Here is a 16,698-nt window from a genome sequence, read left to right on the forward strand (position 1 = left end):
GGCACGCGGGATGGTACAAGTCCTTCTATCACAACACCGAAAGCTACAAGACTTTTACATCTTTACCAGGTGAGTAACCTGCAGAAATATCCTGCATATTATACTAATTTGTGTGCTGGAGCTACATGAATTATGTGTTATAGCAATTTATATTTTGTAGAGTAATAAAAGATCATGTTTAGCCATTAAACACTGCTGTTATAGTGACAGGCTGCTGAACACATTAGAGGTGGTTTGTCTCATCTGGGCTAATGTCGTCAGAAGGTGGGATGCAATAATTCACACTCCAGGCTCTAAGTTTATACTAAGAAGTTGAAATTCAGAAACTTTAGGCTTGATTCTATCTCCATTCCTGTTTTATTCAAACTTTTAAAGTTAATTGTCAAGAACTGGTTTTAATTCCAAATCCTGGTTCTCAGGATAAACATGCTCCCCTGCAGCGCTACATAAGCTTCTGACCTTGAGACGCTCTGCTTCTGACTCATTTTAATGGCACACTGACATTTATTATGTACATTTCTAAAGGCGTTGTGAGGCTGTGAAACTACACACAGCAGCCCCCCCCCTTGCTCAAATGAATGGTTCACGAATGAGGGAAACAACTCGCACGTTTTGTGTTCCAGGACTGCAAACACTGGTTTATATAACAGGATTGCATTAAACAAACCAAAGTACATTTGTATTACCTGCTTTTGAATCTGTGGTGTCAATAATCTTACATCACAGCTCAGAGTTTGTGTCATTATATCTATTTCAGTGTGGTTTTCTAAGCCATTCCTTCTGCTATATTTCAGCCTCAGCCTCACAATGGGTGGGTGGATCGGTTTTCTCTTTGCTGCCTGCAATTCATAAAAATTCATTTGTTTAATTTATCTTTTCTTTGTTTTTCTTTTTACCCTCAGAGCCTTTGGAGCCCTATCAGAAATACAGCATCACTTTGCAAATGCGACCAGACAAAGACACATGCAACATGAAGCATGTCAACAACAGCGAGAGGACCTATGCGAACACACAGTTTTATTTCATTGAAGGATGTAAGCAAGACTCTCCTAACCTTTATATCACAATTCAAATTAAGCCATGAATTGATAACGTGAAGTTTGTCTTGATATTCCTGAAGCTCCTGTCAGTGCTCCCACAAACATCAGCAGGTACAACGTAACGGTGAACTCTGTGGTGCTGCAGTGGTTTTCCATCCCAGTGGAAGACATCAGAGGTTTCCTACTGGGCTACGTAATCCACTACACTGAGTACCACAACAGGGGAATGAGTACAGAGACCAGTAAGCATCAGCAGTCTGAAACTAAATTCATGTATAAAATAAAACAACAAAGTGTGCAAAAGTAGAGTTGACTTCACACGCTCCCACGATGCCAGCTGGTTTGTCTTCATCTGTCTCTGTCCCGAACGGTTAACAAATACAGTCATACTGAAATTTTCAGAGGTTATAATGAGCTGACACAGAATTTGACCTATAAGTATCTCAGTGAATCTGCATTCAGCCGGACTGAATAACATTAGTTTGTACAAATTAGCTTAGCGCCCCAGATGCAGCCTTCAGCATAGATATACAACTGATTTTAGTCCCGCTTTTCTCTTAGTCAAAAGTGTCTTTAAAAGTCTACATATATATGACATTAATATCTCAGAATTGAATACTATTAATGTTAGATTTGATGCTAAGTGTTGCTATGCTAGCATAAATAAAAACCTGTAACATAAAGATGCACACACATTTAGATTTGAGTGAATTAAAACCTTTCAAAAAGCCAAGCTTGCAGTTCTGTTAGGCTAACGCTAGCATGCTAACAAGTTTACTATTATCTCTGTACATATAGCTGCATTAACACTAGCATGCTAACAAGTTTACTATTGTCTCTGTACATATAGCTGCATTAACACTAGCATGCTAACAGGTTTACTATTGTCTCTCTCTGCACATATATCTGCATTTGAAAAAAAAAAAAAAGAGACTAAAGTGATAGTGTTGCATTCATGCAAATGACCCCATAGATTCATTGCTGGGCAAAAAGTTGAGGGATCGTCAGCTTTTTCCATTTTCATAGAAAGTTCTGTGAAAGTTCCAAGTTGTGTTTGTGATCTGCATTAAACTCATTCTGTTTTCAGATCTCACCATTAATCCACAGCTCAACAGCTACAAGCTGGGAGAGCTCAAAAGTGGAACGACCTACCAGGTCCAGATCTCCGGTTTCACCTCTGCAGGTGTAGGAGTGAGAAGTACTGCAAGTTTCTTTAAAACAGATCACGAAGGTTCGAACCGTTTCGCTACTTTTCAGCCATTAAAACATAAAGAAATGTATAATTTCTGATTCCTTTCGTTTGCTTTGCTCAGGACATTTGAACTTCAGCAGTTTCATCATTGTCTTGGCAGTAATGGCCACTGTCCTGATATTTGGATTGCCAATAATAAAAAGGTACAAAATAAACAGAAAATGTGAGCAGAGCAGATTTTTTAAATTTTCATTTTTAATGCTTGTCTGCTCTGTACATTCTGCCCAGAGCAAAAGTCGTCCTGTGGCCAAGCATTCCCAACCCGGGAAGCAGCAATGCAGTGCAGAAATTAGACTTGCTCTGTCAACAGGTGAGCTTCAGTTTCTGCTTTTAATGTCACACCAGTAATCAGACATTAAGCCTTTGACGGGATGAATACTGTTTGTTTCACAAAGTCCCAACTTTGGGGATCCTTTTGTAGGTTAAGTTTGGCAAATCAAGCTGTGGGAATATTTGGTCAAAGCAGCTGGATAGATTTTCCTGGTTTGAATAGTTTATGTCAGCTGGATTTAGGCCTGGGATTGAATGTTTCATTGCAAAACATTTGAAAGCTTTTCCATAAACTGTTTATTGCTTTAGCATTATGATTAAGTCTTTTGTCATAGATTAGCACCATATTTCAATACTTACCAATTTCCTAAACCCTGCTGATGAAAAACATCTCCACACCATGAAGCTGCCACCACCATGCTTTACTGTAGCGACGGTGATCACAGGACACCAGATTGGAGTTTTCCCTGATTGCCGAAAAAAACAAATATGCTAAAGTTACATATTATCTTCTGTTTAGGAACTTCTTGGAGTAATTGCTACACTAAAAGAGGAGGAATGGGAGACAAAAAGTCTTCAGATACTTGAAAAGGAAGCTGTGATCCCTGCTGTGACCCTGCCATCGCTGCTGCCACTCCTCCATACTTTAAAGGACAAGGGAGATTCACCAGAAAGGACTTGTGACTGGATCCAAGTGGATGCGGGAAGCACAGCTGGAGATATCACAAGCAATGATCCAACAGACACTTTCTCGCAAACGCAAAGGACAGAGCTCCAAAAGTCTCCTTTGGTTTTTACAAGTGACTACACCACAATGGAAATGTTCCAGCAGCTGATGCCAGAGAGCCTTACAGCAGATACAGCCGTTACTCCAGCTGAGCAAAGCGAGGCAGAGGACTTCACTGTGGTGAAGTCAGAAATAGACTACGTGAGACAATTTAGCACCAGTCCAACCTCAGACAGTGAGGAAATGTCCACGATTTTATGATGGATTTAACTAAAAGTCGGACTGCAGAGTCGAGACTGCAAGAAAACTCACAGAAAACAGAAAACAGACATCCTACCTCTTAAGTTTGCTTTCAGAACTTAACATTCAGTTTCCAAAACGAGCCTGGACATACCTGGAAGACTGAAAAAAGCCTTTTCACATGCAGTGTGTTGTGCTGCTGACTGGTGAAAAGTCGTCATATTTACGAACATTGAGGAAAGCGACTAAATTTATGAAATTCTGTAACTGACCTGCGGGAAGGGTGTGGAATTATGAAGCCACAGTTTACCTTACAATAACTATCTCAGTCTGAGGAATAGGCTAAATGATTATGTTCAACACAATACCACCTTTTTAACCTTAAAATCTGGGTGGAACAATACAGATCCACACATATAGACTGAATAAAATTGTAAATACTGAACTACTGTATAATAAAGGTGCATTTAGAGAAGATGTAAAATTTTGTACATTTACTATATTCTAATAAATAAGATGCGTTATTTTCATTTTATGTGGAAAATTTCCAAAAATGTTTCATGTTCTAAAAATATTTGGACTCTAAAGAGCATTTTCTGCTTTAATGTCTATAAACAGAAACTTATTCTGTTTTACATTTAGGGGAAATTTAGAAGTTTAATACACACAATGTGTCAGATTGTTTTTCATTTAAATGCAAGATTGAGCTCAGGAATGCAATAAGATTTTGATATTTTAGTTTGTTGTTGTTTGATATCAGTGGAAGCAGGGGGACTGGGACATGAAAACCGGCCCTGATATATATATACAATGTTTTTGTTAGAAAAAACAAGACAGAAAAGATTTTGGAGCATTTTAAGGGTAAAAAAGTTCAACATAAAAAGAAACTCTTCTTCTGAACGAGCAGGCACTGCACATCTCAGAAGCTTTACGATCATATAAAACCTGCTCGTCATGTAAATACAAACAATCCAATCACTTTACCAAACACACATGTAAACACGTCATTTGTCCGTGTAAACATAACTAATGATAAATATTAGTGAATACAGTGCAGTAAATAAGTATTCGCCCCCTTTCTGATTTTTTAATATTTTGCAAATTTGTCACACAAATTTTAATTTCAGATAAACAAGCTGAGTAAACACAAAATGCAGTTTTTAAATGGTGATTTTATTCAAGTAAAAAAAAGCTTGTCAAACTTATAGTTGTCCTCAAGTTTATTCTTACCCTTAGTAAAGAAAAAGTTGAATTTACAACAGTCACTCAAATAACTGGAGAGTGAAGAAATTTTAACTAAAAATTTTCTAAATTACATTTAGTTTAAATTGTCTCTGTGTGGTCCTGCGATGGACTGGCGAGCTGTCCAGGATGTACCCTACCTTTTGCCCAAAGACTGCTGGGATAGGCTCCAGCTTCCCCGCGACCCTGAATTGGAATAAGCGGTTAAGAAAAAAAAAGAATGAATATTTAGTTTAGATATATTTAGTTTAGTTTATAATGAGTTTAAGAAAAACAATACAAAACAAACAAACCGGTCCTGGACAATTTAGAGCACTTTTCTGTTGAACAGTGGGACAAAATACCTGTCAACAGGTGCAGAAGTCTGACTGAGAGGAACAGAAAACACCTGACTGGAGCGGAAACATTAAAGGATTTTAAATTTTAGTTTATGACTGATGTCACTTTTTTTTATTCATTTGCTTTTAAAAACAAAATTTCAATTGAAGCAGAATTACAAAATGTGATTTTCATAAAATTTTTATTTTTATTATTTTTTTCAGTTTCACAGGCAGCTGTTTCTTTTTTCCTTCTTTAACGGGAGGGTATGAATACATTTGAGGACGACTCTACATGACCAAGCCGTGAATACTTTTAAGTCTTTTAACTGTATATATTTGTTTTCTTGATATAATGAAGCAATCAAGCGCAGGATTATCTGACAAAAGATAAACAGCTGCTTCAGTATATGGACAAAAGTGTAAACTAATAACCTTAAAAACAGTTTTCAGTATTTCTGCAGATTGTCCATCAACACTTACAAAGCACAACACACACATCAGCCCAAAACCAGTAACAGAGAAAGCTGCTGACTCACTGTTATTAGTGATAAATGATGGTTAAACATCTTCTCACTTTTAATAAGACAATTTAGTTTAGGAGGATATCTGTTGTTTTAACCAGTGAACACAACCAGTTAACCAGCTGATTGCTTGCTGGAAAATCTGACAACACATTTCAAACATGTAAGGAGACAAATTCAGCTGTTTTAATGACGTATTTTCATCTCCTCATCATAGCCTTGTAAACAGCAAGCACGTTCACTGCTACCTGGGGTTTATGAATCAGACTAAATGGGTTTAATGGTTGATCTTCATCAACTGATGATGTTAGAGGCCAATTAAACCCAGTAAGTCTGATGCATTTGGGCCAGTTAGTGGTGAAAACACAGATTACAAAGCTATTAGGTAAGATAATGCAGCCGTTTCATCACCATGTTAAGTTTGCACCAACGGAGTCTTAAAGTGCTGACGGCTCCAACTCTGCTGCTCTGGTTCAACGTTCCTGTTTGCAGATGCAGATGCTATTTATTCAAACAGACTCTGAGACTTCTGCACGCTGGTGAACCCTCTGCAGACCTGCACACATCAGCTGCAGATGTTCACACTTTTATTTCCCAGTCTCTCCAGCAAGGCATGAGCTCATTTCCCATTGAGCAGTGGGAACTTCCATCCCAGCTAGCAGAGGGATAACGGTGCTAAGATGCTTTGTCTCGACAGGAAGATGGATTACATTTGGGATGATTTTTTATTTAAATGATAAAACTGAACTGAAACAAAAAGAAAACTAATGAACGGAGCAGAAAAGCTGAAAGAAAAAGCTTTTTATTTTGGGTTTTTTTTTTTGGAAACATCAGATGTTTTGTTAGATTCAAACATAAGATTACGTTCATACATCCAAGTTGCTCAAAAACACTGTAACCGAACCGTCACATGGAGTCCCCGAACGCAGCATCAAGCCTCCAGACCCCCCAAAGGAAACCCATCAAACATGTTTCTACAGTATTCACCTCCTTTATATATGGTCTGTATTTACCTCATGATGGATACAAATATAAAAAATACGATTCTTCACATACTGCCTGCTTAGTCTGAAATGTTTGAAGCTCACAACTTCAGACTGAAAAGTTTGTTTAAAAAAAAAAAAAAAAAAAAAAAAAAGGGAAATGAAGTAAACTCAACCCTTTTCCAGAGAACATGTTTATAAAAGCCAGTCAAGTGGAATTTGGCAAAAACAGCCAGTAAGTTTTCTTTTTAAAATATGTATGAGCCACAGAGACAAAAAACCCAAAAGCAATCTTACCTCAGGGCCAATTTACAGACATTTTTAGAACACAATTACAGTCTTAACTACAGCATCAAGCGTCAAAAATTACAGAAACCCAGAAAACAAAAATCCCATTAATGTTTCATCTATTCAGCTACCAGACAGAGCTTACAATACTTTAATATAACATCTCATTAGATTTTATCTGCTCAACATCCAAAACAAGTCTTCACATATGGTTAGAGTACTCTGTACAATCGCAGTCTAGGCACTTTTTGACCCCTCTGTGCTTCCCAGCCGACCTGTGACATTTCCTGTTCAGCTCGTCGTCCCCGTAACACGAGCTCAAAGACATTCTGCACACCTAAACCTGTTGTTTACAGTTAGTAGCTTTTTATCTCTTACAAAGTTACAATAGCAGAACAATGGAAAATTGCACATTATGATGTTGAGGCTACTACATGTATGGGTGTGTGTGTGTGAATATATATATATATATATATATATATATATATATATATATATATATATATATATATATATATATGCATTTTTATGTACACCTATAAGACAGGCAGTAAAGCAATGTTTTCATGTTGACCAAATAGAAAACATTTTAAAAGTTTACAGCGAGAACATACCACTAATTCCAGTGCTGTGAGTCAATAGATAGCCAAACATGATGCGGAAATGGGATGTAAAACAGGGAATGAAGGGCACCTCACCCACCTCTGAGTTGTAATATTCCTTAAATGACAAAAAGTAAATGAGCTTTCTCCTCAAAAGCTGAAATGTGTGATGTAGGAAGATCTTAATGAAGCCCGGAGGACAAAACTGTTATATTTCTTTGTGTGTGCTGAACGGAGGAGGAATGTAGGTTAGTTTTAGGATTATTCTTCCTGTTTAGACATGAATCAGTTTACAAGACAGTTGTAGCGCTGCTTCTCCTAGTGAGGAAGAACATGGGAGCTGTCGCAGTTACTTCAAGGTTAAGAGTGACAGGAAAAGTGACAACCTTTTTAATTCTACCCAAAGAGCTACAAACACCACATGAAGCCAGATGTCCAAGTTCGGAAAAACAACGTTTCAGTGAGATTAAAATCAAAGTTTCTGATTCTTATGCCATTGCAGGATCATTTCTGTCGTGATCTATAAACTGAATTCAGATAAATGTCCTGGTTTAGTTCAGATACCCATCACATGTTCAGGATTTAAAGAGTTTTATGGACGACTTAAAGGCTTGTTAGGTTTAAACTACAACGAAGCATTGCTAAAGTAGAAGTCTCTTGTCTGTTTTCACTCCAGAAACAGATCAACTTTCACAGAGAAATAAAGCTGAGCTGCAGAAATGTTGCCTGAGGAAGAGTGCAAAGCTTTTAAGCCTTTTTGTTTTTTAGCCACACTTGTGCACATAGCTGAGAATAAAATGCATGTTTCTTTCAGACAGCTGCCTCATTCTTCCCTTTATATTCCTACAGACATGTGTGAAAACGCCATTTTACTTACACAGACCACAGATGAAGAAAAAGATCTCCCAAAATACATGAGACGATGATAAAGATGCAGCTTTTTTTTTCCTGTTTGACTAATGAAGCAGATTTCTGGTGCATGTTGTGTGTTGGAGATGGAATACGTACTGAAATGTGATGGAAACACTGATAACCTGGGAGGGATGAAACCAAACCGAACCACTAAGACCAGGAGGACTATCTGCAGCTGGCTCAGGCCTGCAGGTTTTCTCATTTATTACCACCGCTTTCTGCAGAGTTAATATGAGATGAAGCTCTTAGAGGCTTTTTATAAATTACACAAGCCAACCCAACAGCCGTGAAACAAGCACGAAGCAGATGGAAGATCTTAATATGCTCTTTCCTTCTCCAGGTGTTGAATAAATGAGTTTGTTATCTTTGCAACACCGTACTTCAGACACGGGCTCAATGACAGAATCCTGCGTATTTTAAGAAAAACCCAGAGGATGACGACGATGATGGGACAAACAAGTAGTTCTTCAGTGTTTATGCATTTGTACGCACATGATGAGCACTGGAGATGCTTTGATGGGAGCAGGAATCGTTTCCATGGTGCCTTAATAGTCACTTGGTGCCGTCCGCACCCAGAAATGCGTCCTCTTCACTGAGAGTCTTATAGCTGCCATTGTGCTGGCCGAACGGCGAGGACGTCATGTCTTCGCTCGGCGTGCCTGAGTCCTCTCTGTCGCTTCCATAATCTTCCTTCCCCTCTCTGTTAAATTCCAACTCCAGCTGGAAAACAACATAAAGGAACTTTTACTTATTTCTGTGGGTTTTGGTTTCGGCTCATGTAAAAAAAAAAAAAAGCTGTTCTGCCACAGCGGTTCACCTGCAGATAGATAAATATCAGACATGGTTAAAACACAGACGGTGTTGTGGTTCTGCTGCTCTGACTGAAAACACAAGTCATGTTTACATCTGTGTGTGTTTACATGCATCAGTTTAATTCAATTCAGCTTTATTTATGTTGCAACACTTGACAACAATGTAGTCTCAGAACACTTTACAGACACATCAGTTCATTATCGTCTTGTTGGGGAAAAGCAACACACTGCATCAGATGCAGACTTTGCTCTAACCCCCCATCCTGCGCATGCATTCGGCTAAGAGCAACGCCATGTTTGAATGGAACGAATCATTATGGATAGGATCCGCCTATGAATGGCTGTATGATTGAAGTTGTACTGGAAGTAAAGCAGTTTGCTGCAGAATCGGGTATCTTTCAATCAAAAGGACACGCCAAAAATTATTAAGGGTGGGAAAATCGAATCGAAAAATCAAAAATCAAGATATTTTGCTTCACAATTTTAAAATCGATTTTTTTGTTTAAAATCTTTTTTTTTCCCCCAATCTTTTTTTTTTTCCCCTTTAATTTTTCTAAATAAAAATAATCCATTATAAAATTTTTGTAATTTTTATTGATCTTTTCACTTGTCATCTTGGGCATTATAGCAGCAGAATGAGGGTCTGGTTACTGTGTTGTTTTTTCCAAATTGAAATCAAGAAAAGTGACAAGCAAAACCAAAAAACCCCAAAAAGTTTTATATATTTTATTTTGTTTTTAAGCAACAAAAATTAGCAAAATTGAAAAATTTTGAGAATCACAATTTAAATCCAATCGGCATCCAAAAAAAATCGGAATCGAATCGGGACAAAAGCATATCGTCACAGCCCTACAAATGATGCTGAATTCCAGATGTACGAGTTATATAAACATGTCGCTCCCCCCACAGCTGTCATGAAGATGAACCTGACCAGGATGTGAACATGTTTATTTGTCCTTTTTAACATGGGATCCTGTGGGGATTTGCTGTTTTGGAGCTGCAGGCAGATGAGGGGTGAGCTTCTGGTACTTGGACTTCATTTTAGTCCAGCAGAGGTTGCCGCTTGGTTGGAGTGTGACCTCGACAAAAGAATCATCGCTTCCAGTACAAATACATGCACGCCGCGTTAGTACCATGTTTAAATATCCACTGGAGTTTTTCGTTGTTTAAAGCCACATACAGAATGTGTTGCGCATCTTTTCACACAGTCCACAGTGGTGCTGCATAGAATATACTTCACTGCACAAGTCAATGACCCTCTCCCCATGCATGTCATCTGGGAGAACAGTGTGCAAATACAACCCGACTGTCATTTCCAACTTTATTAAACTTTAGCTTGCAAACTGACGGACATGTTATAATTAAACCAAAGCATTCGTTCATTAAATGACCATTGAAAACACTTGAAAACATCAGAAATGATGATGGAGGTGTTAACGCTGCAGAGTCAGGGTGTCTAGGTTTCACAAAGCTGTGAACCAAAGTACGTGACAAAACTGTGCGCTGCATCTCCAACAAGAACTTCTGCAAGATGACTTTTGGGGACATTTTGTTCTGCTGTGAAACGTTTCGATCGCTGTCGAGACAAAAGATGGAGCGATGATAAGATGAAATGTGTCACCTGGGTTCTCAGAATTATCAGCTTCATTAGCTTTTTGGTGGATGTCTACGGTAAACGTTAGAAGTAGGTCGATCGTGTGGTCTCAGGGTCAGGTTGGGGAGAAATGGAAACATTTAGAGAAGAAGCAGGTTGCCTGGGGTCTGAACATGTTTATTTATCTCCATCCTTCCCTGTTTTGCTTTTGATGAGAAAATGAAAAGCAAATTAACTTTCTTTTATTATTTCTTTTTAACAGCGAACGGTGACATCCACGTTAAATTGCAGTATTTCATAGATACATTTATTATTTATTCATGGTAACCCCCTCCACAATAAAAACTTTGCTTACCACAAACTGACTTTCTATTTTCAGAGCACTCCTTTCTTGTACTCACAACTATTTTGATCTTGTCAGAAACCGATGTGGGCTGCTGTGCCCCTCCCCTTTGCAGTCGGATCACCCCACCTACAGTACAGACTGCAGGAGTTAAATAATAATTATAATAATAAATCCTCAGCCTGAGCTTATTTTGCTTTTTTAACAGAGGCTGCAAAGACACTGAAACAGGCACCTTGTGAAAACTTGTGAAGTTTTGCTCTTTGAAACAAAAATAATTCATTGATTTAATAATGTTAGTAAAAATGTTCCAGCTGAGATCTGCTTCTCCTGAATGAAACTGAACCGCATGCAAAACGACCCATATTTGCTTTATTCTACATTTTTAAATTAAAATTAATGTCTGCTTTTTGATGTTTACCATTAAATTAAATCTAAATCATTCCCATCGTGTGCACTCTGATGCATATTTTACACCCGTTGTTTGAGCTTTATTTACCTTTGTTGTCTTGGATTTGCTCTTTATCCTGTCCTCATCTTTGCGGCTCCGCTTCCTGGATGTGGAGCGTTCCTTTCTGTCCCGGCTGCGCTCCCTCCTCTTCTCTCTCTTACCTCTAAAAGAAGCCAATAAAATCATATGAAAACAGAGAAAGCAGATTACTGGTGTACCAGAAGCAGACTGGTTCAGACTGGTGAGACGGGACGTGATGGGCTCACCGCTTTGGTGAAGGAGATCTGGCTTTCCTTCGAGGGCTTCTGGACCGATCTTTACTCCTCCTTTTGTGGCCCCTGATGACAAAACGGAAAACTTAATTCACACATTATGAAAAATATATTTATATTTTTTACAATTAACACATTACTGTGTGAAACGTTTATAAAAATAATCTCATTTTTAATCAGGCAAATTCAGGCAGATACTCTGAGAAAAGCCTCCAGACCTGGAGTGACTCTGAGCACGTCGCCTGTCTCTGGAGCGAGAGCGCCTCCTGTGACCACCTCTGGAACTGTGCGAGTTGCTCGCCATCCACGACCTCTGCGACGGCCTGCTCGAAAGCAGAAAATAAAAATGAATACCCGACGTGACAATCCTGCTACTGAAGCAAACGTTAAACGTATCGGCTTGGCACCTGTGTTTGGAACGGGACCTTTTCCGGCGCGATCTTGAGTGTGAATGTGAGCGTGATCGAGACCGGCGTGACCTCCGAGATCGACTGGACGAACGCTTCTTTACTTCCGCTAAAATATGAGCAGCATTTGCAGCTTTAGCTGTGTTGCTAAACTACTCACATATGCAGCAAATAAAAACATCCTACCTGGTTCTATGGCAGCAGCAATGGTGGACTGGGCTTCCCTCACCCTCTTCATCACACTTTCTAGCTCCTTGGCCGCAGCCTGCGGCGTCAGCTCGGGAGGTTTAACAATGGCATTATTGGAATGATTAACCCTGGAAGATGTTTGAGAAGTCAGCTCATATAAATCTCTCAAATCTAAGTAAAATTCAATGCATCATCAACATATGAAGCCACTAACTCCACAGTAATCACAGTCCTGACTGAGGACGTACTTCAGTGGTCTGTCTCCAAACATGACTCCATTGAAGGTCAAAGCTCTGGCGACAGATTCCTGCTCGACAAATTCTACGAAGGCGAACCGTGTCGGCTGGGTCTCGTCTCCGGCCATTCGCACAAACTTTACTTCTCCCACCTGCTTGAAAAACTCCAGGAGCTGCTCTGCAGTGGTGGTCTGTGGGACAGAAAGAAAACCAAAAATCAACGAGGGGATGAAGTGTGGAGATCCGTGATGAGAACCAGAATTGGTTTGACTGATTTTTTTCCAAATAGAGGTTTATACAGTTATCTATCTGTAATCATAACATAACCTACTAATATGAACTGAAGTAGTTTAGTCCCATTTTGCTTCATGCTACCACCTGTGTTCTGATTATATCCAACAAGCACATTGCTTTAGCATAATACAAACTCTGAACTGACACTGGCACCAACCCTGTCTTGAACTGGTGGAAAAACATACAAACCCAAATAAAACCAAACTGAGTCTGTGAGCTACCTGTGAATTCAAGTTGCCGACATAAACCGTCCTCCTGATCTCATCGATTTTTGAGGGATCCACGTTTCCAACGAGGGGAGGCTGCGAGAGTACAGACGATGTTGGGCTGAGAGCAGCAGAAATCCGATTCACTAACGGGAGGTTCAGCTGCAGGTGTTAAAGCACGCAGACAACTTTAGTTTCACTACTGTACCAGAGGTGCACGAGAAACAACAACAACAACAACAACAGGATGCTGGCTCACATTCTGAAGTGGAGCTGGAGTAGGAATCGGCAGCAATCCTCCACCGGGGATCAGGTTGGGGACCGGTGTGGCAGGTGCCAAGAGTGACAAAGCCTTGGCCTCTTCTGGGATTTTCCCTGCAGGACAAAGCAGATATTAGTGAAGGCAAGAGAGAAACTCTTCTCTCTGTCTCCTCTATGTCTGCACAATTATCCCACTGTATTCTAGAGAGAAAGAGAGCATACACTTCCCCATACAGCCTACAAGTCTTCTACTGTCTACTCATGACCGAACAACCTTACTTTGTTTTTATATAATTATTATTCTCACTGAATGCGTACTACCAATATGAAGTGCAAAAAAACGCAAAAAAAAAAAAAAGAAAGAAAAAAATCATGTATTTTTCACAAACAAAAGAGCACTGATTGTGTTGTTCTATTTTTTTTTTTTTTTTTTTAATAATTTTAAAAAGAAAAGAAACAAAAAAGCAGAGAATGAGTCAACACTTTGATGTATGGGTCACCTGTACTGGAAACATATTGGTCATGAACCATACGATATCAAGCATGGGCGCTTTTCCGTGGAGCGATCGTTTCGCAGTGTTGGAAAGGTGTGCAACACAAGACAACCCCAATGGCTGCATCACTAATAGCACACAGGACATCAGATACAGAAAAGAACAACAATTTTAAGAACTGTAAGAAAATGTTAGCCATAACTTAGCTATTAAAAAGAAAAAAAAAAAAAGATACAACCAATTAGGTTTTTTTTTTTTTTTTTTGCTCATTCCACTAGTAAAGTTATCATCTGCTTCCATGCTGGGGAAGAACGCACAACGGTTACACATTTATTTGAGTACAGCTGGAGGGTTTTAGCGTAAGATTTCCACTGACTAGAAAGGCTTCCTTTTAAAAGATCCATCTTTTAATATAAGCATTATCATCAATGCAAAGCATGTTACGATGAGAAATGAAGCCTCATTGATCAGTTCTGTGTTATTACTAAACAATAAACATCCACATCAGAGCAATACTGTAGTAATGTGAGGGAAAAGTCTTCTACTACATCACTGAGTACATGATTTTCTTGTTCTTGTTACGATTTATGCGTCATTAACTGGGGCTCACTTTTCCACAAAGCCTAGCCCTTCTCATCAACAGGTGTAGGAGACAAGAGAACAAAAGTGTTAGTGATCCTCCTAGCATCCCCACCGGTATGCCGTAGCAACCTGGACAGAATTCAATCACACACAAGCTGCAGCTGTAGTAGAAAAAGAGAGGGGGGGTAGGGGTTGGACAATAATGAAAATAACAAACATAAATAAAAAAAATATAAACACAACGCTAGAGATAAGAAAAAACTGCAATTTCTAGGTAGAGACAGTAGAGAGTGGACAACATGGAATAGTATGAAAGAAAACAAACCGAAAATTATAGTAAAAATAAAAAATAAAATAAAAAAAATAAAAAAAAGAGACAAGGTGTCCATCTTGGAAGGTTCAGCGGGCTATTCTCCGGGTCACATTCCCCCTTGAAGGCTGCGTTGGCCCGATCGGGGATAGTGGCTTGGAAAACAATGCCTGACTCAGGCTAGTGTAGTGTAACAGCTGGGCCACTCTAGTCATCTGATATGCACACATAATCACACAGAAAAAACATACAAAACCAAATTAATAAACTCAGTAGCCATCTAGCACCAAGTCACGTGGACAAAAGCATCAAGTCAGAGGTGATATCATTATGACTGTACACAAAGGGAGCAACAGTGGCACCAAAAACAGGAAGGGGAGTTTAATGACAAAAAGAAAAGATGAAAAAGAGAAAGGATTAACTGTGTTACAGTGGGTTTATTTTCTTTCTTATTTTTTCCTAACAAGTCAAACTATTTAGTTTACGCAAGCTACTTGTTCCAGACAGTCCATTTTGTTTATCCTCAACATAAAAACGTCTTTCACCTAATTTTATCTGTCAGAAACACCTGGTGAAACCAAACAGAAAACCTTTGAGAATCTAGCTGGTGATGCAAACCATCGCCTGTTACAAATAAATGTGATAAAAAAAAAAATGTCTGAAATCCAAACTAACCAGTTGCACAATTTTACAAAATTTCCATGTGAATAACAGCCCACACCCAAAAAGGAAAACATTCAAGGGAAGACGGTCACCTCAAGTTATTTTACACATTATTAGGGCTTTAAAAGAAACTGGCTGAACTCACCTTCAGCACATGGTACAACTATCAGAGCTCTGTCAATAAAAACAGTGTTGGTGAGATGTTGCGCAACACCAACACTGGAAGGCTCTCGGTACTTTATGTAACACACTTTGGAGGAGAAAGACAGAGAGGCGTTGCTGTAAAAGAAAAAAAGGGGTTTGTTATTTATTAGGCCTAAAATTTGTTCGTTTTTATGTTCGTGTGGACCGCGAATGGGCCGCAGGTCCGCGGTGTTGCTTAGCTGGCCATGGCCGCGGAGGGTGGCGCTTACTCGGGCGGGTAGAGGCGGAGCTCCTCGATGTCTCCTAGGAAACCGAACAGAGTGCGCATCTGCTCGCTACTCACGGCTGAAGACAGGTTCGTGACCTGAACGACGGCTGTTCCCGGTATACCACTCATTGTTCAAACTAATAACTGCGATGATTTTGTGCGTTATAATATTTAATATAATTATTTCTCAGTTAGCTTTACCAGTGCAGCCATTCCAAGAGGGCAGAGCGAGAGGTTTTCTTCTTCTTCCCATTTCTGAGCAGGCATGAGTATCAACTTTGGGAGCGCACTACCTCTCCCTAGCGGTGGACATGTCACATTACTGCCTCGGTCCGCAAGCATGGACACGATAAGGAGATTGTACTGGATTCTGCATTTATAAACCTTTTTATTTCCCTCACTTTATATAAATACTACCAACATAGAAGTGAGACATGGTCTTTGCTAGCGGACTGACAACCTCAAACTACTTCTTACAGCTGATTACGTTCCAAATGGAGCCAGGGCCGGATTAAAAGTGCAGAGGCCCCTGGGCTCAGTGTTCCAGGGGCCCCCTTTCCCACTGTAACATTGTGAAAATTGTGAATGATGCAGTGTGAAGTGACATTTCCAACATCCCTCAGCCAGTGGTACCAATAGCAATACACTAGACACTGTGGTGTAACTATCTGTACATTTTGTTTCATGTCCAAACTGCTGGTGCTTTCTCTATGTAGGCCCCACATGGGCCCCAAGTGGGCATGGGCCCCTGGGCCTGTGCCCATAATGTCTATTG

The 16,698-nt window shown here is 39.4% G+C and overlaps 1 protein-coding gene across 3 annotated transcripts; it reads right to left on the reverse strand.

The window, feature by feature from the left end:
- Positions 1–4,898: 4,898 nt before the first annotated feature.
- Positions 4,899–16,155, reverse strand: srek1 (splicing regulatory glutamine/lysine-rich protein 1). Of its 3 annotated transcripts, XM_079256227.1 has the most exons (13): positions 15,657–15,790; positions 14,864–15,063; positions 14,567–14,699; positions 13,963–14,084; positions 13,461–13,576; positions 13,217–13,363; positions 12,714–12,892; positions 12,463–12,593; positions 12,277–12,385; positions 12,088–12,192; positions 11,864–11,935; positions 11,646–11,760; positions 6,497–9,117 (listed from the first exon to the last, which is right to left on the reverse strand). In XM_079256227.1, exons 4-13 carry the CDS (start codon positions 13,991–13,993, stop codon positions 8,950–8,952), a joined length of 1,173 nt encoding a protein of 390 aa, XP_079112353.1. In that variant the 5' UTR covers positions 13,994–14,084; positions 14,567–14,699; positions 14,864–15,063; positions 15,657–15,790; the 3' UTR covers positions 6,497–8,949. The 3 variants fall into 3 exon arrangements, 2 of the variants coding, with proteins under 2 accessions (XP_079112353.1, XP_079112352.1); XR_013771652.1 differs by lacking the exons at positions 13,963–14,084; positions 14,567–14,699; positions 14,864–15,063 and adding exons at positions 4,899–4,957; positions 15,925–16,155 and having other exon boundaries at positions 8,890–9,117; XM_079256226.1 differs by lacking the exons at positions 13,963–14,084; positions 14,567–14,699; positions 14,864–15,063 and adding an exon at positions 15,925–16,155.
- Positions 16,156–16,698: the final 543 nt, after the last annotated feature.

This window comes from Telmatherina bonti (assembly GCF_933228915.1).
Source record: "Telmatherina bonti genome assembly, chromosome: 17".
Taxonomy (NCBI): Eukaryota; Metazoa; Chordata; class Actinopteri; order Atheriniformes; family Telmatherinidae; genus Telmatherina; species Telmatherina bonti.

Coding starts and splice junctions, on each gene's coding strand:
- srek1 (XM_079256226.1), bottom strand. CDS start 16,052: ATGAGTGGTATACCGGGAACAGCCGTCGTTCAGGTCACGAACCTGTCT. Junction 12,386..12,462: donor TGCTGCTGCCATAGAACCAG/GTAGGATGTTTT, acceptor CTCATATTTTAG/CGGAAGTAAAGAAGCGTTCG. Junction 12,193..12,276: donor AGGTCCCGTTCCAAACACAG/GTGCCAAGCCGA, acceptor GCTTTCGAGCAG/GCCGTCGCAGAGGTCGTGGA.